General features: G+C 41.6%; 2 protein-coding genes across 7 annotated transcripts in view; one reads left to right on the top strand and one right to left on the bottom strand.

Moving 5' to 3' along the window:
- The window catches only part of dscama (Down syndrome cell adhesion molecule a), a 107,876-nt gene extending 92,328 nt beyond the window's left edge, over nt 1-15,548 (top strand). Inside the window, exons 17-33 of one of the 3 annotated variants that reach the window (XM_040011454.1) lie at nt 392-635; nt 918-1,064; nt 4,033-4,188; nt 4,584-4,717; nt 5,498-5,651; nt 6,183-6,300; nt 6,442-6,605; nt 6,703-6,801; nt 6,888-7,076; nt 8,041-8,331; nt 9,170-9,346; nt 9,437-9,467; nt 9,572-9,687; nt 9,772-9,930; nt 10,947-11,144; nt 11,274-11,576; nt 12,468-15,548. In XM_040011454.1, the coding sequence (XP_039867388.1) occupies nt 392-635; nt 918-1,064; nt 4,033-4,188; nt 4,584-4,717; nt 5,498-5,651; nt 6,183-6,300; nt 6,442-6,605; nt 6,703-6,801; nt 6,888-7,076; nt 8,041-8,331; nt 9,170-9,346; nt 9,437-9,467; nt 9,572-9,687; nt 9,772-9,930; nt 10,947-11,144; nt 11,274-11,576; nt 12,468-12,847 (3,060 nt within the window). In that variant the 3' untranslated portion in view covers nt 12,848-15,548. The remainder of the gene's footprint in view (nt 1-391; nt 636-917; nt 1,065-4,032; nt 4,189-4,583; nt 4,718-5,497; nt 5,652-6,182; nt 6,301-6,441; nt 6,606-6,702; nt 6,802-6,887; nt 7,077-8,040; nt 8,332-9,169; nt 9,347-9,436; nt 9,468-9,571; nt 9,688-9,771; nt 9,931-10,946; nt 11,145-11,273; nt 11,577-12,467) is intronic. The other 2 variants (XM_040011462.1, XM_040011473.1) reach the window with 2 other exon arrangements.
- Nucleotides 15,549-17,204: 1,656 nt separating this feature from the next.
- pcp4a (Purkinje cell protein 4a) lies at nt 17,205-26,942 on the bottom strand. 4 transcript variants are annotated; one of them, XM_040011502.1, is made up of 4 exons: nt 26,639-26,942; nt 26,307-26,355; nt 22,173-22,205; nt 17,205-20,355 (listed from the first exon to the last, which is right to left on the bottom strand). In XM_040011502.1, exons 1-4 carry the CDS (start codon nt 26,789-26,791, stop codon nt 20,228-20,230), a joined length of 363 nt encoding a protein of 120 aa, XP_039867436.1. In that variant the 5' UTR covers nt 26,792-26,942; the 3' UTR covers nt 17,205-20,227. The 4 variants fall into 4 exon arrangements, with proteins under 4 accessions (XP_039867436.1, XP_039867428.1, XP_039867451.1 ...); XM_040011494.1 differs by having other exon boundaries at nt 17,205-20,358; nt 26,639-26,939; XM_040011517.1 differs by lacking the exon at nt 22,173-22,205 and having other exon boundaries at nt 26,639-26,940.
- Between the last annotated feature and the right edge of the window lie 662 nt (nt 26,943-27,604).

The raw sequence follows: 27,604 nt of genomic DNA, 5'->3' as shown, positions 1-27,604 counted from the left end.
AAATGATTAAGAAAGACAAACAGAATGATTTGAATATAAATCATTTGCAGCATTACAACATTTTCTTTTCCTTCAGCAGAATGAGGAATGCATTTGGATGCATCACCTACTTGGTGTCATGTATCGTTACACCTTCTTGTTTCCTGCCCGTACTGACCATTCAGACCTAAATACGCCCTTAATGCATTTTTGATTGTGTTTTGGTAGGTTGGGTGTTATAAACAAGATGGATTTCATTACCAGATGTGAACAACACATGATAGGAGCATGAGTGGAAAAAATCTGATTACCTGACAAATTATCTGTGTGTGTGCTAGCACTCCCTCGTTAGCACAGTGTATATTTAATTCAGCCAGAAAATCTCTAATGAGTGTTGTCATTTTTCTGCCAGCCGCCCAAAAAGCACCTCCAAAATGGGGCCATCAAAGGCTACCAGGTAGGCTACAGGGAGTACAGCTCAGGAGGAAACTACCAGTTCAGTGTGATCAGCGTGGAGACCACAGGGGACAATGCAGAAAGCCTGGTGTTGGATAATCTGAAGAAGTTCACCCAGTATGGAGTCGTGGTGCAAGCCAGTAACAGCGCCGGGACGGGGCCGTCTTCCACCGAGGTGGCTGCTACCACACTGGAGGACGGTAAGAGGGGAGGAAATAAAACTATTCTTATTATTTGCAGTTTCACATCAACATTTTAATGAATGAGAAATGTTGTACGCAGAATATGAGACAAAACCCTTGATCTAAATACAGCACGAATACATTTGGAGTATCGCATTACAAACACAGCTGTGAAGGAGCCAGGCAGCATGGTTTAATGTTGCAGCTATTTGTGAGGATGTAACACAACCTAGTGGAGATCACTGGGTATTACGTGTGTTGTCAGTGTTTGTTTTTATACTCTGGGTTTTTTCTACTCAGTGCCCAGTCGTCCCCCAGAGAACGTCCAGGCCGTTGCGACTTCCCCAGAGGTCATTTCATTATCCTGGCTGACGCCTCCTAAAGAAGCTCTGAATGGCAACTTGCTGGGATTCAGGGTTATCTACTGGGCCAACCTGCCTGATGGAGGTACACACACACACACACACGAGAGCATGCAAACCTGAGTTTAGATTAACATGCATTTTACAAAAATGCATCTCAGTCTCCAGAAATCTGCACTTCCTCCTCAAATAGAGTATAATTATAAACTATTCCTGATAGCATTTCTTTCATGAAAACATATACACACACAGGTTGGTGTAATCTGCACTACTATGAGTCTGCTTCCAATCAGAGCAGAGGTGGATAACCCTGTCCGATGCACCTGTGCAGGGGGCACACCTAGCCTGCTAGCATGTCTGAAGGATCAGTGTGTGAGCTAAGAGCCAGATCAAGCCACAAGTGACAAAAATCAAATGCAGAGATGGTGAGGCTTAGGCTAAAATAACTGAGTCAGAGAGAGCTGCGTTCCCTGGACAAGGATCACCTGATCTGTTAACGCAAGAGTGCGGTCAGTGGATAAAGAAATGTCAAGAAATGTAGGTCAAAGTCATAACATCCAACAAGGATGAAGGGGCATCCGTTTTATAATTATTTAATACATCTGTTCATTTAATATGTTTCCATTTAACATTTTAATATGCTAAAGATTTGTATTTCTATTATTTTATCCAACCACGGTCTTTATTGTTTATTTCAATTCAATTCAGCTTTGTTCAGTCACCTCTAAGCACCTCTAACAACCTCTATGAGCAAGCACTCGGTAATAGTGGGAAGGAAAAACTCCCTCTTAGCAGGAAGGACAACCATCTGCTGTAATTCCTGCATTCTTGTGGACTGATGTTCTAATTTGTTAGTAGCTACAAACAGATAAAAAAAAATAGTGATGAAGCTAAGATTTGTGCATAAACATTTGATTTGTGTGTCGGTGAATGAGGCCCGCTGTTTTCTTACATTTAGTGAAGCCCTGCAGATCCCCACACTGAGCCTAGACCAAATAATTTTACTTGACCAGTCCACATCCAAGGACACTCTGACAGCTTCACTGTGGTTTTGGAGCGTGTTGCCCAATTACAGCAGACTTAGTGGTCCTAGTATTCTGAGATGTCCTTGGGCAAGATATTGTTGATGCCAGTGGCAGGCCATCACTTCTGAGGCTATTACTGTAAATATGTGCACGTGTAAAAAGATTTATAGAATTGCTAAGGTTAAGCAGTGCTCTAAGTTACCATCCTGACATGCCGGCTCAAAGCTTTACTGCGTGTGACTTTTTCTTGGTCATTAGAAACAAGTAGCTTCTAGTGTAGATACTCAGATGGATTTTTAAGGCATGGCATAACCTTCACTGCTGGCCAACAGGCTGTATGCTGATGGAAGGCGGACAGCATAGCATGGCAGTGTCAGCCAGATTGCTTGTGACAGCATGATTACCTTTGCCCCTTGCACTGTCACATCACATTGGCCTGCCTACAGAACATGAACGCTCAAGACTTGACAGCCATGGCTAGTTTGCATGGTAACAGTGAATGTATTCTCAAAGCTACATTAAAATGCTATTATTTGTAAATATTTGTGTTTATAATTTTTTATATATACTGTAGCCTAACAATTAATATGTTTCCATTTAACATTTTAATATGCTAAAGATTTGTATTTCTATTATTTTATCCAACCACGGTCTTTATTGAGCTGTTTATTGCACTCAGTGCCAGACAAGTGTAGTACATCAGGATGATGGAATAATCTCATTGGCCAGCAGAGGGAGTTATAGAACCTGCAGCGGTGCAGGCTGTGCCGGTGTTGCAGTTTGTAGGACAAGAACAAACTGGATGTTATGACTTTGTTCATTTGTTTTTGTTTTTTGTAAATACTTCTGTTGAGTAAGAGAAATCAAAGTATCTAAAATCTAAAAGACCACAGAACTGAATTTTTGAATACTCTGCCAGTGATTTTCCTGCTTATTCAGTCTATTTTTTTTCCCATAATGTCAGCAAAACAGTTAAAAAATTAGAATGTAACATATTCAAATTGCTTCTTTTGTCTGACCAACAGCCTAAACAGCCAAAAACTATAATCTTCAGCAATTATGCCAAACAATGAACAGCAGCGAATCATCACACCATCTGCAAATATCCTTTTGGCTCGGAAAAACAATTAATCCACCGTTCGAATCAATTAAAGTCACGGGAGAGCTGCAGTTATCTCGCAGTTGCAGGCACCAGAAAAATACGGGCCTCTGATTATTGTCACTTTTCTTTATCGGGATGTGGTTCCAGTTTGATGCAAACATAATTTTTGATTTTAAATTTTTTTTTTTAATTTTTGTTCCTGGATATGAAGACTGTGGGCCAGACACAGTCAACCACAGTCTTGGTTAACCTGTACATCCTATTGTGTTTTTCAAGTGTTTTAAAAGCTCTTTAATGAGGAGGAGAGCAGTAGCTGGGGGTCCGTTATAGATCTCTGGAGTGAAATGAAAAACTAGAACTGTGGACGAGAACACATTGTGGTGAAGGAATACAGACACATTGAGGTGTTGATAATCCAGAAGTTAAGAGCTGAGGGAAGCATGTACGCTTGGATCCAGGCTTGTTTAAATTTTGTGACTGAATATGAAATCATCTCGGGCTGTGCTCGCTAAGGCCTGATATTACTTTTATGTATTTGAGCCTCTATATTTTAGTAGTCACATGTTTGGACCAGTGGCAACCTGTCACATAACAGGATTATTTACAACAGGAGACATTATGGGGATTTTTGTTTTCCACAAAAATTATTCAGGAACCAGAATATTCTTACATATACTGAAGCCCGATTTAATACTGCTGTCAGTGTGTTTAGAGGATAAATCTGAATCTGATCTACACAGACATTATATGTGCAGTTATTCTCAGTCTCATTTTTTCCAGTTGATCCAGTCAAACATAAACAGTTTAACATGTCAGAAGTGAAAAGGTGAAAAATATCTTAGCAGAGACAGAGATGTGTAGATACCACGCTGATTTATTCACTATTCTCCAAACTCTCTCATCTTCTTCTGTTTTCTGTCGGCCAGAGCTCGGAGAGATCAGGAATGTGACAACCTCTAAGCCCTCACTGGAGCTGGATGGATTGGAGAAATATACCAACTACAGCATCCAGGTGCTGGCCTTCACCAGAGCTGGTGATGGTGTCCGCAGTGAACAGATTTATACCCGCACCAAGGAGGACGGTAGGCCGATTGAGTCACCTCTCCAAATAAAAAGGCAGCTGTCAGGTTGTAGCGAGCTTCTGTCATAGAGGTTGTTTCATGGTCAGGTTATGCTAAGATCTGTGCTAAAGTGAATTTGACTCACTGCCTCAAGGAATTACAATATCTCCCCTCTTTACACTAAATGTCAGTTTTTCTAGACCAACAGTATTTTACTGGGATAAAAATGAGGCAGGATCCTAAATATACTTATTAAGTAGAGAGCAGTAAGTCTCGCATGCAGCAGAGAGAATATGTTATGTGGCCATCTGTTATCTAGCTGTATAATCAGTGTAAAAAGAGCCATAAAAATCTTTCAAGTATTAATATTAGCTTAATATGGGGAGTATATCAACTAAATTATCTCGTGCTTTCAGTTCCCGGTCCTCCGGCGGGTGTAAAGGCAGCAGCTGCATCCAACTCAATGGTGTTCGTGTCCTGGCTTCCTCCTCTCAAAGTGAACGGCATCATCAGGAAATACACCGTTTTCTGCTCCAACCCACACCCCACGGTAAAGCACATCAACAAAGTATCATTCAAAAAGACAATGTTACACTGTTACACATTGTTGCAACATTGTTTGTTCGTTTTTTAATTCAAGTTCCGGTTTTAGAGCTAGAGACAGTTGCTAACAAGGGCTGCCGTGGTTACTGTTTTACAGCATTTTGAATTTGAATAGTTCAAAATGAAAGAATCACTGATAACCAGGAAACTGGAGCTTCGGCTCGAAGCAAAGATGACTTATGTTTGTTTAATAATTACAGTAAAAGTAAAGTAAAAACAAAAGTTTACAAAAAAACAGAAATAATTAGTAATTGTGTGGGTTTCTTTAGCTTTAAAGAGCTTTACACCTGCTCAGCATAATGCTACAGCACCCTAAGTTTTCATAGCCCTGCATATCAGGACATTTAGAACCATTTATTTATTACTATTTGAAGCATATATCACACAAGCAACTGTAAATATGTGATGTGTCCTAAAGATGTGTGTACACACAAGGCATGAACATGTGAAACACAAATATTTGTAGCACCTAAACAACTATAACATTTGCAGAGGTGTACAAAAAAAATCACAGATAGTGAATTGTTTGGTCTAAATGTGAAATCTGGCCAGTATAATTTGAGCTGTTTGAGAACTGGTCGCAGACAGCATCAGTCCAGCTGGGTGCAAACACGATGTTTGTTCATTACTGGTTTGGGCTCAATAGAAAACATCATCATGTGTAGTTTTACCCCTGAGTGTTTTTTTTATGCACTGGAGTCATTTATGAACGTCCTCCCTCCTCCAGGTGAGCAGTGAGTTTGAGGCGGCCCCAGATGTATTCTTCTACCGCATCCCCAACCTGAGCAAAAACCGTCAGTACAGCGTCTGGGTTGTTGCAGTGACTGCTGCGGGCCGTGGAAATGCCAGCGAAATCATCACTGTCAAACCCATGGCTGAGGGTCGGTGGAGCTACTCTCTTATAAAATGTGCTTTTCAATGCTGAACAGCTCTCTGTTGCCTGGTATCACGTTTGTGAGCTCGAAGTGCAAAGTGGAAGTGTAAAATGTGCAGTTTGGGTAAAAATGACTCTTAAGACAAGGAGCATTACTAAATGGGAATAATGCTACATTCGGCCCTGGTAACATGTTGCATGTTCTGTAAACGCAGATAAGCTGATGCATATACCAACAGGTCTTTATTGTCTGGAGTCAGCTCCTATATTAAGCGCCCGCTGCAGAGCTTTCTGGTCTTGCACTGTGCATATCTAATACCAGTTTGTGATCTTTGCAGTTACGATTCTTTCTATTGCTCCCCTGTAGAAAGTTGCAATAATTGTCACAGAAATGTATTCTTCACTAGTTTCTTTAAGAAGTCTGTCAGGTTAGACATGTGTGAGCACGCCTTAAGTTAAATTCTCCATCTGAAATATTTAAACAGGAACACATGTCTTTGAATTTCACTGCAGGCTGATCAGTTGTGTGTTTTTGCAGCTCCGGCTCGGATCCTGACCTTCAACAGGACCGTAACGACCCCCTGGATGAGGGACATCTTGCTGCCTTGTAAGGCAGTTGGCGATCCTTCACCAACCATCAAGTGGCTGAAGGAGATGTGAGTAAAATACTAATCACTGAGGATCACTGAGGATCTTTTCACAGCTGAATATTTGTGGATATTGTCTCCTTAAAATATCCAGTGTCTGTGTGGCACACTAGAAGCTGAAAGTTAATCGTAAATGCATCTCTGCCTCAGCAACGGGACCCCAGCACCCGTTGTGATTGACAGCCGGCGCAGCGTCCATACGAACGGCAGCCTCGTTATCCGCACAGTGAAAGCAGAGGATTCTGGGAACTACACATGTGTGGCCAGTAACAGCTTTGGGCTGGACAAGATTGTCCTAAACCTCCAGGTTCAAGGTGAGAATTACAACATGGGCAGAAAGACAAAAGAATGACACGTTATCATCTTTTTCAGTGCTAGATTTCTTTCTTTAAATCCTGCTGTTTCCTTCAGTTCCTCCTGACCAGCCTCGCCTCACAGTGACCAAGACAACCACCACCTCCATCACCCTCTCCTGGATCCCAGGAGATAACGGTGGCAGCTCCATTAGAGGTCAGAGAGATTCTGCCTGTCCTTCTCTGTCACTGCTTTTTTTACCATTTGATTTACATTCATGTCTCCATCTGTGCCACCTTCAGGCTACATCTTGCAGTACTCAGAGGATAACAGTGAACAGTGGGGTAATTTTGCCATCAGTCCAAGTGAGCGCTCTTACAGGCTAGAGAATCTCAAATGCGGCACCTGGTACAAGTTCACCCTAACCGCCCAGAATGCCGTGGGCCCCGGACGCATCAGTGAGATCATTGAAGCAAAGACCCATGGGAAAGGTATGAACTGTTCTTCTTTAAGGGGCATGTTACAGGTTAGTCGTTGTGCAGCCTCCACTTATTTAAAAGTAAACTTAAAATACTTAACAATACAGCAAATGATTGGAGTGATAAACACGTTGAGTGTGTGTTTTAAAAGGTCAAAGAGGTTTTAACTTTTTTCCCTGAGAAATAATAATATATACGGTGTGATCAAACCTGTAAAGAGCTAAAACCATATTGGATTTAAACCAGACCGATCCTTCAAAATTCTCATGCATGAGCAGACTGCAGTTATTTTTAGATCATTGTCTTTTCATTATCCTGGATCTTCTCCGGTGTGTTAACTTAATTTTCATTTTTTGGAGCAATGGAAACAACTTTTTAGTGTACTTTGTGCAAACACACAATGGCTCAGTGGCAATTCAGGAGGTTGCACTCCCTCATCGGGGCTTGAGCTGACAGTCTCACCCTGGAGAATAAATTCTCATTGTGGACTCCTCAGCTGTAGACTTTCTTACCAGGACACCCAGATCCTACCACCCGCTCAGGTTTCAGACCGCCGCCTGTGCAGGTTTCAGATCCCTGGTGAAATCTCAGAGCGCGCTCGACAGATCCACCAAATTTGAATTTGGTTTCAGTTTCTGAAAACATCCTGATTTAGAAAATAAAGTGCACAGAATGTATTGCATCTGATTAAGTGTACACACAGTCACTGGTAAATCGTTCCAACAAATAATGCACTCTGTCACAAAGTTCATGAACTTGACAGTGAGTTTACTCAAATGGCTTCCTTATCACGATAGCTGCCAATGCCAGCATGCGTCCAAATCTCTGAGGTTTCCTGTTTCCAGCACTTTGTTGAACGTATGCAACAAAGAATAAAGACTGTTGTGAATGCAAAAGCAGGTCTAATCAAGGTGTACTTCGTCTTAAGCTCTTAATTTTGTGTCTGAATGCTGATTATTTTTCCTTCTTCCCACAGAACCTCAGTACTCTAAAGAACAGGAGCTCTTCACTAGCATCAATGCCACTCGAGTCAAGCTCAACCTGAACGGCTGGAATAACGGCGGATGCCCGATCACCTCGTTCACCCTGGAGTATCGGCCGGTAGACTCGCCCACTTGGACCACGGCACAGCGCACCTCCCTCACCAAGAGCTACGTCCTCTACGACCTGCAGGAGGCCACCTGGTACGAGCTGCAGATGAAAGTCTACAACAGCGCCGGCTATGCCGAGAAGAGAGTCAAGTTTGGAACACTCAGCTACGATGGCAGTGAGTTCACATGGTGGCAGGAGACCATCTGTTTCCCACTCTTTTCTTCACAGGGAGCAGAGTGATTGTCTGTCGTGGGCTACTGAAACCAGCAGGGTACTGTAGCTGTGTGATTCACTGGCTGCTCCAGAGGTAGTATCATGTGAACACTCACACTTTAGGAGGGAATTGGTGATAAAAGCCATAAGTTCTCAGTAACTATAGCATTAAGAGTCTGACTAAGTGTGAGAGTTTGAGGCAAAGAGGAATAAATTACCTTTTCTGTTAATGGCAGAGCTCCAGGCTCAAGGAGACTGAGCCGCCTTTGACAAATCGGGCAATAAAAAGCACATTTCATACCAAATCTAGTGGCTGCAGCTGGCTTTCATGATGACGCCGCCTTCACAAGCCCTCTGAATTCCAACACAAGAATCAAATAATCTCCTGATCTCCTTTGAGATAAAGGATACCAGCATTACCAGCTCATATTGCACACCAGGGGCTCAGCGGTATTCTACCACAATCACTTCTGAGGAACAAATACTTCATTTCCTCCCTCACTCACATTCTGCGACTGCTGAAGAGAGGGTGGGGGTGAGCATTAAGCTGTGAAGGATGAGTTCATTGGTACTGAGGTACAGTTGGGCGAAATGAGAACAAAGCATTAGTGTCAATTTGACAAAGGTCAAGCACAACGATTAGGAAAGGGCAGCAGCTTATGATGAAACACAAAATTTGTAATGCTCTTGACTTTTTTTTACTCATTAGGATTCATTCAGTAGCTTTCATTTAAAGAGACAGATCAGGGGGTTGTCATGCAGGTTGTGTCTCCTGACACTGTCACATGACCTCTGCACAGGTACCATCGCACCTTTAGTGAAGGCGCCCAATGTGAGCGAGGATAACTCTGGGAGCGGTGAGGGTTTGAAGATGATGGTAACCATTTCCTGCGTGTTGGTGGGTATCGTCGTGATCTTCATCGGCCTTCTGGTGCTGAGGAGGAGGAGGAGGGAGCAGAGGCTCAAGAGGCTCAGAGGTGAGATGATGGGGGTCCCCGCACGTGATGGGCGGGTTTCCCAAATCTGCTACGTGCTTGCGTCTAACAGTTTCTCTTTATGTTTCCTAGATGCAAAAAGCTTGGCTGAGATGCTCATGAGGTAACATCTTCATTAAGCCGTCATCATTTACCTCAGCATGCACACAGACGCAATTACAGATCTTTTTACTTCCACTCATTTTTCATCTGCTCTGTGCTTCTCAGTAAAAACACGCGTCCAGCAGAGCCAATTAACAAACAGCAGCAGACGCTCCGCATGCACATCGATATCCCCAGAGCCCAGCTTCTCATCGAGGAGAGAGACACCATGGAGACTGTTGGTAAGCACGCAGCGAGCACTGGTGACACAGGACATAATGTACGATGGCGCGCAGGCTAAGTTTGTTTCTGCTGCTGTCTCAAAGATGACAGGTCCACTGTGCTACTGACCGACAACGACTTCGGGGAGACACAGAAGCAGAAGTCGTCCACAGTCACCCACACTGTCCACTACCAATCAATCTCCCAGGCCACTGGTCCACTGGTAGACGTGTCTGATGCCAGACCAGGAACTAGTAAGTCCAGTACGGACTCTTTTTTTAACTTCATAATACATTAAAATGTTTATGTGTCCTTTTATTTTCCCAGAACTCTCTCCTTTCATGAACCTTCCCTCTGTCACTTTGCCTTTTGTTTTGGAAGTTATGAGGATTTTTTGAAAACCATGCACACATAAACTAGTTCTGGCTGTCAGCTCAGCACACATTATGCTGCTTCATAGTTACAGTGCTGTTGCCATGCCTGCTGTTCTGGAGTCAATAAGGTGTTTCCTTGTGGAGCGGTTTCACTACAGATTCTATATTTACATGAAATCCACTCCACAAATAGACTTCAGCTGGTTTATTATCAGGTATAAATAGCTGCAGGATGGCTGCACAAACTATTATTTGCAGGACAGATTTTAAAGTCAGCGCCATCATCCCTCGGTTGTTCTTTACCCTTTTTATTTGAACCCCACTGTGGAATTTATGCCACAGAAGCCACAGTATGTTGTACTCAATGCCACAAGCACAAAAAGTTGGACGAAGTTTTGTTGCCATTGGATGACCTCCTTCAGGTTCGAGGCTCCGGGTCACATTCAGAACTGGGTGACTTGGTAATCTTGGTAATCCACACACTCTTAAATCTCTGCGATGCCGTCTCAGTGCAGCAGTAGCTGCTGTGATATCGGCACAGTTAGTGGTAAATTGTGCACCGCCAACATTAGTGAATCAGATAAAATTCTTGATTTTAAAATTCCTCCCGCCTCTTACATACTATCTTCTCACTGTGCTCTCTTTATAAATACTGACAACACTTTTTTTACACTCGTGCAACATGTTAATAAATTTGGCCCAATAGCTCTCATGCAGTGAGCTCACCGTTAGTTTTTATTACTTTAGTAATCAAAGTCTGCATAGTGACGCAGAAGAAAATCCACTGTAATCCCAGAGACTATATACTGTTGCCACTCTTTTCTGTTGTAATCATGACCATTTCATTGAGCCAAGTCGTTGCTCGACCTGCTTAAATACCTTGTGTTTCTCTGCCTCGCTCTCAGACCCGACAGCCCGCCGCACAGCCAAAGCTGGCCCAGCTGCTCGCAACAGGTACGCCAGCCAGTGGACCCTAAACCGCCCCCACCCGCCAGTCTCCTCTCACACTCTGAGCACTGATTGGAGGCTGCCCACACCCAGAGTGGCAGGCTCTGTTGACAAGGAGAGTGACAGCTACAGCGTCAGCCCATCTCAGGACACAGGTAAATGACACAGAGCTGCTCTGTGTGACCCGACGCGTCTAACAGCATAGCACCTGTATTAACCTTCACAAAATGCCATTGCACTAATTCTAACAATGATCCACTCCACTAACTCTGGGCCTGATCCAGACCGTGCACGGAGCAGCATGGTGTCAACAGAGAGCGCCTCCTCCACTTACGAGGAGCTCGCCAGAGCCTACGAGCACGCCAAGATGGAGGAGCAGCTGCGACACGCCAAATTCACCATCACCGAATGCTTCATTTCTGACACTTCGTCAGAGCAGATGACGGCAGGCACCAACGACTACACCGACAGCCTGACCTCCAGCACGCCATCCGAATCAGGCATCTGCCGCTTCACCGCTTCCCCACCCAAGCCTCAGGACGTCAGTCGGGTTATGAACATGGCCGTGCCCAAGGCTCACAGACCGGGTGAGGCCAAGCTGTCCAGAGGCCACACGTCAGCCTGCCTGAAACTATAACTGCTCAACATCTCTAATGTTTACCCCTAATATTAACACCAGCAGTGAATTCATTCAAGCTGATAGTCGTCTTATTTAAAGTGAAACCACAAGTCTAATCTGAATGAAAACAACTTGGACACAGATGCAGAAGCATTGTCTAAAAATTCATTATAAATGTGGCAAAAAAGAAAGGCAGCGATATCTGCTTTAAAAGGCACAGGAACGTTTTAATGAAGATGATATAAAACATTTTAGGTTCAGTCCAAAGTTAATAGAAATGTATTATTCTGACTGTGGGTAGGAACGTGGAGTTTTGATGCTGCAGTTTCACTTTTAAAATAAACGTTTGTTAAACTATAAAGCAAATTAAAGGTTTGGACGCTGAACAAGACAAATATGGTTTGGCAAGTAAACGCTTGTGATCCTTAAACTATACGTGGACGTTATTTTGAGATTAGAACAGGATTTTCTTTCAGTTAGAACAAACGGTTGGAATGATTAAAGTGATTTTCTTTGCAGGCTTATAGTTGTTGTCTGTTCGGGAGGTGTGAGCCTCTCACTGGTAATATCTGTTTGATAGTGTGAGCAAATCCCAGCCATTATAATGTAAATCCACATGAATGAAACTGTCCATTACCTGATTAGCGCATGCATTAGTGCATTACTGCTGATTTGGTGTTTTGTGCATTTCAAAATAAGAGTGCCCAGTTATTCCACACACCTTCAATGTCACAGGAGTGGAAGAGTAATTTGGCTGAAAAGAATAAGCAGGATTATTTTAGCCTGATAAGAACAGGGTGAGGTTGTTCAGGAGTGTCTGTCGTCTTACTGACCCTGCTCTGTGTTTGTTGTCCCTCAGGGGGCGAGCTGGTTCACCTTCCTCCCTATCTGCGCATGGACTTCCTGTTAAACCGAGGCATGTCCTGCTCGGGGTCATCTAGGGGGACAGCTAGTGGGGAGAGAGCGGCCATGGGTCAAGCCTGCCTTGAGCCCCAGAAGAGCCGCTCGCTGAAGCGGCCCTCTCGGATGGCGCCCCCGACACCTACAGAGGCCCCTCAGGCCAGCAGGGACCCAGTGGCCCAGTGGCAACCCGGATCAGCGGCCACACTCCCCCACAGAGAGGGCTCAGAGCTGGCCCAGGCAGCCAAGCTCAGCACCTCCCAGGAGTCCCTGCTGGACTCCAGAGGACATCTGAAACAGAGCAGCAACCCCTACGCAAAGTCTTATACGCTAGTATAACAGCAGGGGCACCTGGGGCGGGACTAGAACTCACTCTAACACTGGACTTAACACTCAAGTGCAGTAAACTGACTTTCACCACACAGTTCTGTATATATGTCCCCTCCCTCCGAGGACGGGGTCACTTTTACTAATGTCCTTTTATTTATTTTAGACTTTTCTTTCACCTCTTGTTTGTATTTTTTGTTTTGTTTTGTTTATTTGTTTGTATCACTTGAGAAAAAAAAATTTCACTCATTTGGAGATGAGTCCAGTCGGAGCTTTGCCAAACTAATTGAGTAATGAGGGAGCATTTATTTATTCTTGTTCATTCTTTATAAGGAATTGGTGATTATTAATTGTTAGTTGTCAGCTATTATTGATCATTAATTACTGATTACCAAGTGATCTATTATCACCATCACTTCTCCAGTGTTTTCATAAGAACCTGGACATCTTTTTTTTCTTCCTCTTTGGTTTCTTTTCCTGGTTTCTGGAAGATGACGATTTGGAGTCATGTTTTTTCCTATGGAATTTTCTTCTGAAGCATTCAGTGAAACTCGGAGAAATCTCGGAACAAAAGCAATTGAAACTAGAGTCCAAACTTTTCAGCTGCTCTCAAATTGTTACTTTTTTTGAAGAAAAAAAATCTATTTCCTATGGATGCATGGGGACTGACCAATTAAAAGACAATGAGGATTATGATCGCGGCTGGGTGGGCAGCCCAGTCGAGCATTTTGTCACACTATGAAATGATCCAATGTGAAGATTTATTATTCTTATTACTATAAATATATATATAAAAAGAGAAATCACTTTTATTTGTGGATATTACAGGGAAGAATTGATTTGGTTAATAAAGTCCTTAGTCATGTTTGCACATATCTCATTTTAATTAGGAAATGGAGTCTCTGTTGATCTTTCTCTGTGTCCCATTCTCTGATGGTGCAATATGAAAAAAGATATGAAAAGTCTATGGAAACTATTGCTCTATACTGTACTGTAATGATGATAAATAACTATGTTGTGAGTATACTTACAGGGCCGGACACACTCCAGCTTTTGTATTCAGGTGTAGTTTACCACTGCTTGTCTGCCAGGTTGGTAAATGATGTTAGCTAGAACAGGGAGGTTTTTGAGTACTGATGGTTTGCACTTCACAACAGCCCGACTCAAGTGTGTCCAGATCCCTTCTCTCAGTGCACTAGGTAGAGTCTTCAGGGCTCTCACTGTCCTCAGTAGATTTACTGTTGCTGCATTGCAGCAATGCTCCTCTACAGGGAAAAAAAAACGTGAGACAATCCAGCAGAATTCCCCCCTTCGAACCAAACCTATAATGTCTATGGGAAGTATCTGAAAAAAAAAGTTCATGTGGATATATACGTAAGAAACTGTTTTTCTGTTCCTGTCTGCCCTGGCCCGTTTCTGTTCTCTTTCTTTCAGTTAGCCTGAGGGATCCAAAATGCTGTGAGGTCATAATGTCAGTTTCTATGATTAGTTTCTATGATTAACTGTCTTCATTATGATTATACATTTTAACAAAAAAAATGTCACTTTTTATTTTTAACATGAGTGTTCACCATGGTGGCACTGGAATAAAGAGAAACTAACACAAAGGTTCAAATTTGATTAATAAAATGGCTGTTCCCCAAAGTGTCCCTCGCAGCTTTGATGGTGGGGCGGAGGTGACGGAGCAGACGGGCCCAGAGCAGGGTGGAGGCCGCGCTCCCTGCCTGCTTGGGCCGTGAATTTCGGCGAGAGAGATGCCCGGTCTTCACCTCGTTTTTGTCACTGTGACAGCGATGAAACATGAGTTTCCTAATGTTGAGCTTTGTACTCCCTACCTGCAGGTGGCAGTGATGTGCTGCTCAGTACAGTCTGGTCAACACAATGAGCCTGCAGTGTGCTGAGACCCTCTCTACCAAACCTGCTCGAGACTAAGATGAGCAGTTGAGTCTGCCCTGAATCGTGGACGGGATGTTTTCCAGAGATATTCAACAGCAAATGTGCAGCATGGAGTGATTTTGTCAGAAGACAATTAAAATGACGAAAACACCAACAAAGCCTCAAAATCCCAGAATGCACAGCAACAGTGTAAATGTTTCTTTTCCTTAAAGCAGGGGTGTCCAAGCCATTTTATTCCCTTTGATCGTATGTAGTGAAAGTCCCCTTTCTGTCAGTGTAAACAGTGAGATATAAGAAAAACAAGCGCAATTTCAACACTAAGTCTTGTTTTTTCTACATGCTGCTGTCGTAAATGAAAGAAATCCGTGAGCATGAATCTTAAATGTGTAAAATACAGAAATCTGGAATTCAATTACTTTAGTATGAATAGGAAAATCTATCAGTAGGAAACACTAGGAAACTTCTGAAAATACAGGGTCCTTCTTCACCTTTCCAAAGCTGATTCTCAACCCCGGGCGTTATGTTTGACACTCCTGCCCTAAAGGAAAAGAAACCAGGCAGCAGTTGAGTCATTTTTCTCGGTGTCATGTTATTCCCACTGACTTGACATCTATTGACTTACTCTTTAGGGTTCCCAGTTTTGAGAGAGAGAGTCAGACGTCTGAACTCTTCATGATAGGCTATTATAATTTTTCATCCTCAGCTCAGATGTGTTTTAAGCAAAATTTCAAAAGTTTCCGTAGCTTCAGAATGAATCCCACGTCTGTGCTCAGGGATGACTGTATAAATCGAAGCTGACTGAAAGCACAAAACATTATTTTAAGAATGCCTAACACACCAGCAGCCTCACTTTTAAACTCCATAACATCCAGTGGTTTGCAGACTCCTAATGTCAGTGGCTCCACTCTCTCCATGAGGCTTTGCAGCTGTTGACTGCAATAACTGAGAAATTACACTGTAAATTATATACAATTATATAATTCATTTAAAATAAAAGCAGTTCAGATTTATTTTGAAAGCAGCCTTTGACCTTTACTGTGAAAGATTGAAAATCTGTGATCAGTTTGATTTCAGTTGTGTCGTCCATCGATGACGTGGAACATCAACGCTGATTATCCAAATTTAGATCAGTGACGTGACAGGTTAAAGCAACTAACCGTGCTCCAGGTACCTCTGCTACTGTCTCGTCTTTGGGTTTATCTAGAAAGACGCATTTGTATAAACAGGGCAGGACTGTTTATACAAAACTCATTTAAGAAAACCAAATGAATGAAACACTCAAAACTAAATCAGTTATATTTTTTTTTAAATGTGACAGCGATGCCCCAGAACAGACTTTTTATCCAATGTTGTCAGAGTTTAATTATATAAACATGTCAGATATTTAATTATAGATGGTGGTGTTTGATGCCATAATGCCATAGAATATGAATGAATGCCCAAATGACTGTGCTGCCGGAGCGGGTAGAGTCAAATTTACTTAAAACAGTTCAGGTTGACCTTAAACATATCTGAAATCTTCCAAACATACTTATCAAATTCAGTTGTGGCTCTAAAATTATTCCCACAATCTTAAAACTGATGTATTTCTTCAGTTTTGAACTTAATTTTAAATAGAAATTGTCATAGAAACATTTTTCGTTTTTCTAACTTAGTGCCAGATGATTATGTTGCAGCCACAGTTGGTCGTGACTAACTGCTGTGGTGCCGTACACTGAGAAACTCTAGGATGGATTTAGCTCTGATTGCCTGAAACATGAAACTTCATTTCTAAAGACTACAAGTGTAATTCAGATCATTCATCTGAAATTGGGGAGCGGGACCAGTTCTTTCACTACCAGTGCCCCTCTGTACCACATGACTGTCCACGGTATTTGGAGGCATCAGGTTCACTGCTCCAGAACACATTTTAATAAAAGGTACTAACTTCATTTTAAGATTTTTTTTGGCATTAATCGATAAAGTTTAGTATAATTATTGTCATTTGAAAATCAAAGCACTTCTAGAGCTTGTGAGGGTGACATTTGGCCGGAGCAGGAATGCAGTTGGACCGATAACAGCTTCTTCACCATAACAGACATGTTCATTGAGGTTTTCAGATCATTTCACACATTTCTGTGGTATTATTAAGAAAGGATAAAGAGAACTGCCAACCAATAAAGTGCCACTTAACAGGCAGAAGGCACTGTGGGACATGTAGGCTGAAGTTAAATATCATGCAAGGGACGAAATGCGCTGAAAAGATTGGAGTGAAATATATCAGTTTAATTTTCTGCTCTAATGAAGTCAGTGTCAATTTAAAGTGTTGTTAAATTTCAGCCTGTCAAGACTCCGTCTGGTGTTGCTGCAGAGGATAAGTGTGAACAGTAGTGACAGAATTATGAAGAATCTTCCTAAACTGGTTTATTGATTCTGAACTCACCAGCCTGCCATCCTGAAGAGTCCACCTGAGCCTCACACGTCCTGCCTGCTAAATTGCTTCCATGGTCTTATATCACAAGACACAGATTAGCAGGAAGGTGTATTACTCAGCATGACAACTGTATCTGCCATCCACCTCCAAAGTCCACAACAAATTAAGCACGGTGACAGAGATTTACTCACCACCACACTCAGTGGTTAATAACAGCTGTCATAAATAAGGTTCAGGCTGCACTGAATTCTTTGCCTCTGATCAGCCTGAGAAATATGAATCCATCGTTTGCAGAGCTGAGGAAGTGGTTCTGAAAACGTAAAGTAATAAGCACGGATGCATGTCCCAGTGCAGACCTGAAGCAATGAGCTCTGAGCATGGCTCAGGCAGCTGGCATTGTTTATGTTGTCATTTATTGGATTCCAGATATTTTTACTCCTCACAAACTCATTTAGTGAGTTACAGCAAAGGAGTTTATGTGATGATCACAGAGAAATCCTTACAGTGTGATCTGTTCGCACTCAGCTGGCAAAATCAACATCGATATATGTAAATGAAAAAGCGAAGAGATAATAAACTAATCAGAAATTTCTACAGATTTGACTGAAAATCAAAATTGAAGTTGTTCCTTACAGATGTATTCAAGAATGTGAGTGTGCCCAACTCGTACTTAGCTGGGACACACATTCATACATGTATATAAAATCCCAATTTAAACACAGCATGTTGGGAAAAATGCCTACATAATAAAACTTTGCTGAAACTTAAACCTTAATTTGTGCAAGGGCTGCTATGAGCACTCAAGAAATGTAAAATAGAAGAAGTTTGGAACTATCAGGACTCTTTCTGAAGCCGGCTGCCAGGTTATCGATCAGGGAGGTGATGAAAAACCCAGGGCCAAAGGCACAAACCCGCACAGAGAAGACACGTCATCATAGATGCTTCCCTTCCAGTCTGACGTTACTTTACACAATATGCTAAGAAGAAAGGGATAAGCTGCCCACATCCAGGTTTGCAAATCATAAAGACACAAAAGAAGAAAGAAAACTTCACTTTAGTTTGTCATTATAGCTTGAGTTTACTTGTGGGAATATGGCAAATGTTTCAAATGAATTTTACAGATCATACAGTGCAGTAGGATGCCTGGACAGTTTCTGAAAAGACTGTGCATAACATAATACACAGCATAACAAACATGTCATTACTTCCTGATAAAATTCTCAGCTTCCATTACAAATGATTTTAATGTGAAATAATACCCAATATATCTACTAGGAAACAGGTTTAAATTAGAATTTCACATCTTCCACTCCACTGAGGTTCTGTTACTGAACACTGTGGTCAGCAGCTGTGCTTTTTGATGAGATGGCAGAAGAGCAGAGATTCACCTGCAGCACTGTGTTTAACGCCGTATGATATTGTTGCTCTGAAACGACACAAAAACCCCACGTAACTTACACTTAAAAAGTCTGCCTGCATTATAACTCAGTGTTTCCATGGTAACAAATTAGTAATGAGTAGCACTGCAGGGCAAAAATAGGAAAACATGGCTCAGCATTTGTGGTCTGCCATGCTGCGAAGGTGTTTTTAGAGCCAAGTGGAGACAGTCCAGTCACATACTGAATCCTGTCATGTCAACAAGCCCCAGGAGCTCATTTCTGATGCGGGTCTACATTGCTTAGATTTTATGCCCCTGGACACTGTTTGTGACAATAGAAAATAAAAATTTAATTGGATCTCCTGTTTTGTGTTTCCAGTTTTAATTAATTCATGGTTTTGTTTTCTAGAAGCCAAACATCTGCTACTAGAATGATGGAGAAATCTGTGTTTGAGAAAGTTGTACTTTTAAGCTGCTTTAAAAAATATTTAAATTCAAAATATTCAACAGTTTGGTTAGTACAACTCTTTTGTCCACATTACCAAAAATGTAAATCAAGTTAAGGGCACAGGTCCACAAGGACAAAAGGATGTTGAATGAGAAATCAACGACGTTCATGAATCACTTAAAACCTCTTTTCAAGGTCAATCATTAGAACCTTTTGATCCCAGCTTGTATATACTAGCAAAAAATTAACTAGTGCAATATTTGTATAGCACTGTGATCAATGAAAATAGACTTTTAACCGCAGCACACAAAGTACATTGTGTGTGCATATAACCACTTTCACAATCGTCACTAAAGTTTTCGTATAATCTTGCAGCTTTGCACATGAATTCTTCACTGTCAGCTTTTTCAACTTTCTTCTTAAATCACAGATGTTGAAGCATGTGACCTGCTGCATGCGGTGCACGAATTCTGTAGCAAGGAAAGAAATACTCAAAAAAAAAAAAAAAAATCACTCCTTTCCGTTGTCTTTATTTATTTCTCTGTAGAAGTGGGTATGCATGTGTGCACGTATGTGTGAGCGTTCATGCATGCATGTGTGTGCTTGTACAATACACGTGAGCCAATCTAACAATGAAGAATCACACTGGAACCACAACAAAGAACTACAATCACAACATCTGCAGTCTCAACAAAGATACAACTGAGAGAGTCATCGGGGGGAAAGCGTGTCGGAGAGGAGATCTCTGACATGTGAACACATTTAGAGACACTAAACTGATTGGATTTTAAAGACACTGGTAACAGTATGGAATCACTCTGCTCAGCCACAGGAAGAAGCCAGTAACAGGCCTCCAGTGGAGCCCAACTCTTCTGCTGGTACTGTGACCCAGATTATAGCATCAATCAAAGATCGCTGTTTAACATTACATGAGAAGACCTGCCAGCTTCCTGTTTATGTGGGTGTGCAGTGAGTGTGAAACCACACTGTAAAGTGTCACTGAAGTAAAAAAGAAATAGCAAAATTATATTATTATCTAAATACATACACCAAGAAAGTAATAATGCAACATTTTGTATATAGTAAAGTTATTCATTATGCACAGACTTTCACAAAGGTACAATTTAACCGCACCCTTCTACCTCCACCTTCAGGAATCTCGCCCTCACCCTCCCTTTCCAGTTCATAATGATGCAGTTTAATTGACATGCATGACCGGGCCCACGTCAGCTGAAGACGAGGCTAAGAGATGCCACTCTACGACTTCACATCCTGCTTCTTTTTCTGGAATTTCCTGAACTGTGACTGGATGGTCACAGCAGCCTTCGCCGTCTCCGGGGCGTCCATGTCGATGTCGAAATCCGGGGGGAGGTTGTTCTTCTTTTCTTCTGGGGACAGAGGAGACGTGGAAATGTGAGAGGACAGCAGGACTTTCAAGAGGGGAGTTCATAAACATATCAAAAGTTCCTGAAAGATTTCTCTCAAGGCACAATCTATGCTGTCCACTTTCACTCTCTGTCTCTTTAGCAATAAGTGGGTGTTCGCTGTTCGGCTAGCTGCACTCAAATGGGAAAATCCACCTGTTAACCGTAACATTGGGGTTGGCGAAGTGATTTATGCGGAGGGGAGCTTGTTTGAGTCACCAGACCGACAAGCTGGTGTCTGACGATCCAGCTTTTCCTCAACAGGCCACAACCAAGAACTGAACCACCAACTTTCCAACCGATGGATGACCTGTTCTATCTTCTGAGCAAAATGAACCTCTAGTAATGTGACGTCATCTGAATACAGTGCATCAAATGATAAAGGACTCACTACTGCCCCCCTGAGGCTTGTAACATATAATCACCAACACACTGTCATCCCAGAGGGTCAAATACTGTTGTTCTGTAAGCTGCAAGTTTGTAATTCCTGTCAATAATTAGGATGTAAACTCATCCAAGTTAAGGAAGTTTAGGGCTTTGTTTTCACTCACTAATTTGTCTCACTTTCACAGGATGGATTCAAGCTTCAAAATTACCTGGTAAACCTGTGCGCTGAAAAAATATTTGATGCCAAATGACTTTTTATGTGTTTTGGCAAAGAAAACCTTTACAAGTGTCCACATGTCATGAACTGGGAGTCTCAATATTTCTTACTCCTGGTGTCCAAAACGCTAAGTTTCTGTTTTATCCTGTGAAAGAGAACATTCAGCAACCAGGGCTGTTTTTTATTCCTAGTTGTCACAGATATTGTAAACTTTTGGTTTTACAAAAATATGTAAATTTGCATAAAAGTTTTTTGAGATGAAGACTAGCTGGTTAGTTTGACAAACTTGGCTAACCTCTACTCCTGACACAGAGAGCAACGTAAAGCCGCTTCTTGGAACATATGCATGAATACTGCTTCTACTTACGTTACATTTTCTCTTTGTATTTAATTTCAAACCATTATTTTACACTGATCCGCCAGCTTCATGAGCCTAACTTTTATCCTCGTCAGGCTGGAAGATCCTCGACAGCTGAGGGAAGCCTAATGTTTTACAGATTCAAAGAGACCGGTAAACTCTGGGCATGGGGAAGCCATTAAACGAGCCATTATTGGACACGAACACAACAGTATAAACGGCGGTTTATAAACACAGAAAGAAAACATTTAGTAAAGGTTTTGCAGTTTACTGCTCTGTTGCAGTGCTGCAGAAGTGACCTCTTTCTTGTTAGATGTAAATGTCATTACAGATGGCTGACATTCAGTAAAAGGACAGAGCAGAAGCTCCCAAACTGACAAAAGAAGCAAACGGGGAACGTGCTCTTCACAGCGCAGCAGAGAAGATTCTAGTTCTTTAAGCCAGAACCCAAAACTCCTTCAAGCCTCCGGGTGCTGCGTGTGAAGGGAATGAGATGCACTGTACTTAATTAAGAAACAACCTTCTGATTAATAGATTCAAAGCAACAAAGATGAAGTGCCCAAACAGGGATAAACAGAGAAGACAGAAGTGCATCTGGCTGCTTGATCACAGAACATGTGAAAAGTTTTACAGGATATCTCTTCAGTTCTCACGGCAATAAAAAAAACCCCACCAGAAAACATCATGCTCATTCATTCGCTTTTTTAAAAGGTCAGTTGTTTATTCGAGCATTACAGTTTTCATGCAGTACAGTGCTCCGTGCGTGGTTGTGCACTCTTGCATGAAAGGTGATTTTTTTCCAAATGGCCTACTTACGCTTAGATGGTACCTTTTGTTGACCTTGAAGCCCTTGGATGACAGTGAAAAACAACTTTATATTTCATAACTGCAGAAGCCACACACACATCTCTCTCTATTACACACACACACACACCATCACTCTTTATAGTCACACCTGCTCCACATGGCTCATGCCCTTTACACCACAAAGAAACTTTTAAAAGCACATCAGGCTTTAGGTCATATGTATGTCATACTGCTGAACCAATGAATGAATCCCATCTGTAAATCATTGCTGCAGATCATTTATGTATATATTACAGCAACCTTAGAGTATATGGACAATGATTAGTGAAGGCCCAGGCAAACAAACATTGGAAACATCTATAATCTTGAAACAGGGAAATGTAAATTATCCCAGACTGCAAGGCACTGTGGACTTTGGCAGTAACTTTGTTTCTATCTTTATCTGCTGGAGTCAGAAAAGAAAAAAAAGTTTAAATTAAGAAATAAAAGATAACAATTCCCATATGTTTAAGTGTTGCTTAGAATTCTGAGTATATTAAATGTTGTAAAGTAAATTTGTTATTATGTTCTGTATTTTTAAGAGATATAGCCTCATCCCACAAGCCCCACACAATGGGCCGCCATGTTTGACTTCAGGTTTTGCTGCTGTTCTCTGGGCCTCTTTCACGCCACTGTCCGCATACGCACATGGAAGAGCAGGAAGGTCTTGCTGACAAATATAAACTGCTACAGTGAGAAATTGCTTTTTGAGATTTCCCTTTTTCTGAAGCTGGAACATGGCATGTAATTTATATGAATGGATTAAAAAAATGTTAGAGGTGAGAATAGAGACATTGGAGTGGCTATGCCAAAGCAAACAGGGAAATGACAGCAGTTGTATGGCTCCATCTATGTGAAGGAGGTTTCTATACAATATATGCAACACATGTCATCTTTGGATTTGTGATTCCTGATATTGTCATGTGTTGAGCATTATTCATTTTGTGAGTGCCTTTTCTTTCCTGCATAGAATTCAAGGGCACACAGCTTACCACCTCTTCTTAAAAGGAAAGACCAAAACGGACAAATGTCACAAGAATGCAATTCACACGTGTCAAATTCAATTTAGTGTCCTCAAATTCCTCCTGATCACTGCTGTCATGTCCCCCTTCGGACCGAGCCAGAGCTGCAACACACTTCATCATCCCAAAGGTTGAGACAAAAATCCATTTCAACACGGGGTCTTTACAGGGTTATCAGCAGCCCCAGAGACGGAGGCGAAATAACATCCAGTCCTTCTGTGCTGAATGAACTATGGAACTGTTTGGCAGTGAATGGGCTGCTATTAACCTGCTACACTGATTGTGTGAGAAGAATGTTACCTTCGAGCAGTGGAGGAGATTACATTCAGTGAGTGCCGTGAAATTGAATTCAGAAAATGTGCAGACTACAATGACTTACTTAGATTTACTTACAAGATTTATGACACCTTCTCCATGGTCGAACAGCTGCTGAATGCATATTCCTGACAGGATATATTTTTTTAAGCTTAGTTAGCGACTGATAATCCTGCAAGCCAGTCTGATTTTCTCACCTGAGCTCAGGTCTTGAAAAATGCCATTCACTGGTGTGAGGTTCATTAGAAGCAGTCTTTTGTTCTTCCACACTATCATTTTGCCAGGATGATAGTTCTGCACTTAGCACCATTTATGAATTTCAAAGGATTCTGCCAAGTATTCACAGTCCAATTTTGCTGTTTATAACTCAAGGGATTAGAATTACTTCATCGTGCCAACAATACCATGGCCCAGTTTACAAAGTAAGTCACTGCCATGCTAGAAAGAACTGGTGTGTTGTTTCAGATAAACAGTGAAGAAACAAACTGAAATCAACTATTCAAATTAAATAAGAAAAGCACGACAGGTATACTGGAGCACAATGTTAGATTTCATTTTATCAGCATGAAATTTCACAATAATAATCCTTAATTGCAGAGAAAACATTCAAATATGAGGATTTAAAAAATATATACTTGTATTTATTCATTTATTTATTTTAAGAAAACTGGTTGTAACACTTTCTTATTGTTTAAAGATGTCAGATATAAAAAATTATGTTTTTGCCAAGTTGTATCATTACCAAGTGAAAACCTCTGAGGATGAAAAATGAAGCCATAGCAGCATTGCCAAAAACGACTGTTTTCAGGCTGGCTCAGAGGCCATGGGTCCCGATACGCTCCCATATTAAAATGCCCAGCTTCAGCTCTGTAACTAACTGTAACGGTCCTGGGTCGTTTGACCCAGTGCTTTGAGTTTTATTTTGATGGTCTATGTTTAAGTTAATTTATGTCATGGTCTGTGGTCCTGTGTGTGATGCGCAGGTAGCCACACCCCCAGGCTGGGCCATCACCGGCACACCTGCTCTCCATCGGGGTGATTACCTGAAGAGCTACTTAACCCGACGCTGACAGATGCTCCACGCCAGTCCGTTAATCACCTCTCTGTGGTAACTAGACTCCCGCGAAAGCGTTGCATTACTATCTTGTTGGAGCTGCGTTAAATCTGCCTACTTGTGCCTAGGTTTCGATCCGGCGTTCAGCGTCTGCCACCTGCCTGTCCTCCTGCTCAATTGGATCACCCGGTGCATCATCTGGCCCATCCACTACCTCCACGGACTTCCCTCCCCAGCTCCCACGGTCCCGCTCTAATCGTAAGCCAACTGGTCTAACTCAGTTTTGATGTGTTTCCTCCGCTTCCTGGCTCCCTAGTAATCTTCTCCCCTTTCTGTTGCAGCCTCCCACGGTCCCGATTCCGGCTTCCTCGCATCATTGTTTCCCGGGTTTTTTAGTTCCTCGTTTTGCTCCTTTGGTTTTCGCCTTTTGTTATTATAATAAAGTGTCCTTTTCTGCTAGCGCTTGAGTCTGCGTTTGGATCCTTTTGTGCACGTGCGCCGCGGCGCATGACAATTTAGTTACCTTATGCCCCTACGTTGCCCAGTTATAGTTCATTTTTTATTAGATTCCCCTTATGTCTTCACCCCTTGTGTTTAAGTCGCCCTTCATGTGGTTCATTGATGCCTTTCTCTCCCATCTGCTCCTCTTGTTTACATGTTTTCCACTTGTGACGCATTCCTTCTGTCACGTGTTTCCCCCCAGCCATCATGTTCTGTTTGTGCTTAGTTATGTCCGTGTCTCATCCCCAGTCCCCTTTCCCCTCTGTATTCATAATGTGCGTGTCCCTCAACAGTCTGTGTGTCATGTCTGCGTCCTGTTATGTTTCCTGTTTTATTTTGAAGAGGTCTGGCGTTCTATGTTCAGTGTATTTAGTTTCACTTCCCCTGATCACCTCCTGTGGGTATTTAGTCTCGGAGTTTTCACTCATTCCTTGTCCGGTTGTCTGCTTTCCTGCTATGTGTGCTTGTTACTACATCCATGTTTCCAGGGATTTCGTGTATTTATGTCAAGTCTTCACGTTCCAGGTTTTTCATGCCGGGTTTCCATGTTCATGTTCCACTTTTTTTGTGTTATCGTTGGATCACCCAGTTTAGGTTATAGTTTAGTTTCACACTTGCCCTTTCGGTTTGTATTGTTCCACCGGCCTTGAATAAATGGCTCGTTTTTTGTCAAGCTCAAGTTTTGTTCTTTCGGATGTCAGGACTTGGGTCCTCCTCCTCACTCCATACAGTCTGCTTCAGCCAGATTGTGACACTAACATGTACACAAGCTGGTGCGAAAAACCGTCTTGGTGGATTTATGAGGTTGTGTTTGTTTGTTTTTGTCTCTCAGTTTATTGTTTTAACTTGATGGTTTAAAGCAGAATATATCTTAAAATTAAATATGCAAAACTGCCCAAACACTTGAACTCTAGTGTGGGTACATTTACTCAAGAACTGTGCTTACTAAATGCAAAAAATACGCTTATTTTACTGTAAATCTTTTCCACCATGTTCACAGCTGTGGATAATATAAAACCTATAATGTGCTTTAAAAACACTTATGCAGTGCTTTAAATTAAACCACTCAGAAGTAGAGAATATATGAGAAATTTAGCTTGTGATTGTGGTGTTGAGGTCACTTTAGTGTGTAAAGATTTATGCATGATTGTCTTTTAAACAATCTAATCTTTGGTGAAAACTTCACATTATTTAAATTCGGTTTAAAAATACCTTGGACAGATGCTTTGCTGTTTCCGGTCATTGGGCCAGATGCTTGTCTCTGCAAAAATGAGAAGAGAAACAATGAGCAATTAAAAGTTACAATTAACATCAGCCTGAGACGCTACATGTAAACCTGCCTTCAACCCAAAATATGTTGTTCATTCCCCCAAGTACCAATCTGATCGTTTCCTGGACCAAAACAAGCATCTGCCATAGTCACACAGATGTGAGCAACACATAAAACAATTGAAAGGAGAGGTGTGGTTCTTTGTGAGGCGAGCCAGGATGTGATAAGATGATCTATAATCCATGTTTCTGCAGCAGAGACAAGTTTGCTCTACCTGCTCCTGCAGCTCCTGACAGTTCTCTGATGGGATGATGCCGTTCGCCTGCAGTAAGACTGCATCCAGGCTTACAGTGTGAGCCGAGGCTCGCTTCACATTCACAACTTCTGCTTTTCTAAGAGTTTCCTTCACATGGACCTTTGGTTTCATGCCGTTTATTTGGGGTGGCTGTGGCTCAAGCACTAGAACAGGTCAAAGGTTAGCGGGTCAATCATTGGCTGCATACCAACATATACTGGGTCCTGAGCTGATGTGCATACAAAAAAGTGGTTGGATTGTTAATAAATATCAAATCAAATCAAATCACTTTTATTGTCACATCACATGTGCAGGTACATTGGTACAGCACATGTGAGTGAAATTCTTGTGTGCGAGCTTCACAAGCAACAGAGTTGTGCAAAATACAATAATGTAAACAAGCAAAGTACAAGAATGGCTACATCTGAAACTAATAAATATATGTACAATATATAATAGTATATGCATTTCTGGATGTGTATACTAAATATTTTTCTACGTGTGTGTGTGTGTGTGTACACATATTTTACAAATTAAATAGAGTAAACAATGAATAGAATATATAAAATAAATAAAATAAAATATACAGAGTGAGACATGTGCAAAACAGTGGCGTTACTGTACAGTATGGAGTGCATAATGTTAAAGTTCCAGTAGTGACTGTGAGGTGTCTATGAAGTGTTCAGCACAAATATTTATTACAAAATATTTATTACAAATATTTATTACAAAGTATAAAAAGTACTGCAACATGCAGTTTACTGCTAATCATGCCAATACTTAATGCTACAAAAAAGGCACGTCTTATTTTTTATGCTTGATATTGACATGCACGGACTGCGACTGTGTAGAGTATAATTATATAAAGTATTAAGTATCATTTTAGTTTGGCATCTGTGCCATCAGAGTTCCTCATTCTTGATAAACACACAATATGGCCAAAAG

Source organism: Simochromis diagramma, unplaced genomic scaffold (genome assembly GCF_900408965.1).
Source record: "Simochromis diagramma unplaced genomic scaffold, fSimDia1.1 OVJJ01000123.1, whole genome shotgun sequence".
In the NCBI taxonomy this organism is placed as follows: domain Eukaryota; kingdom Metazoa; phylum Chordata; class Actinopteri; order Cichliformes; family Cichlidae; genus Simochromis; species Simochromis diagramma.
This window is presented reverse-complemented; position numbering and strand designations above follow the sequence as displayed.

Excerpts from the sequence above, each read along its gene's own strand:
- pcp4a (XM_040011494.1), bottom strand. The coding sequence starts at position 26,791 with ATGAAACCAAAGGTCCATGTGAAGGAAACTCTTAGAAAAGCAGAAGTT. Across the intron at positions 22,206-26,306 it reads CAGCAAAGCATCTGTCCAAG|GGCTTCAAGGTCAACAAAAG; the intron begins GTATTTTTAAAC and ends CTGTCATCCAAG. Across the intron at positions 20,359-22,172 it reads ACAAAAGGTACCATCTAAGC|AAGAAAAGAAGAACAACCTC; the intron begins GTAAGTAGGCCA and ends CTCTGTCCCCAG.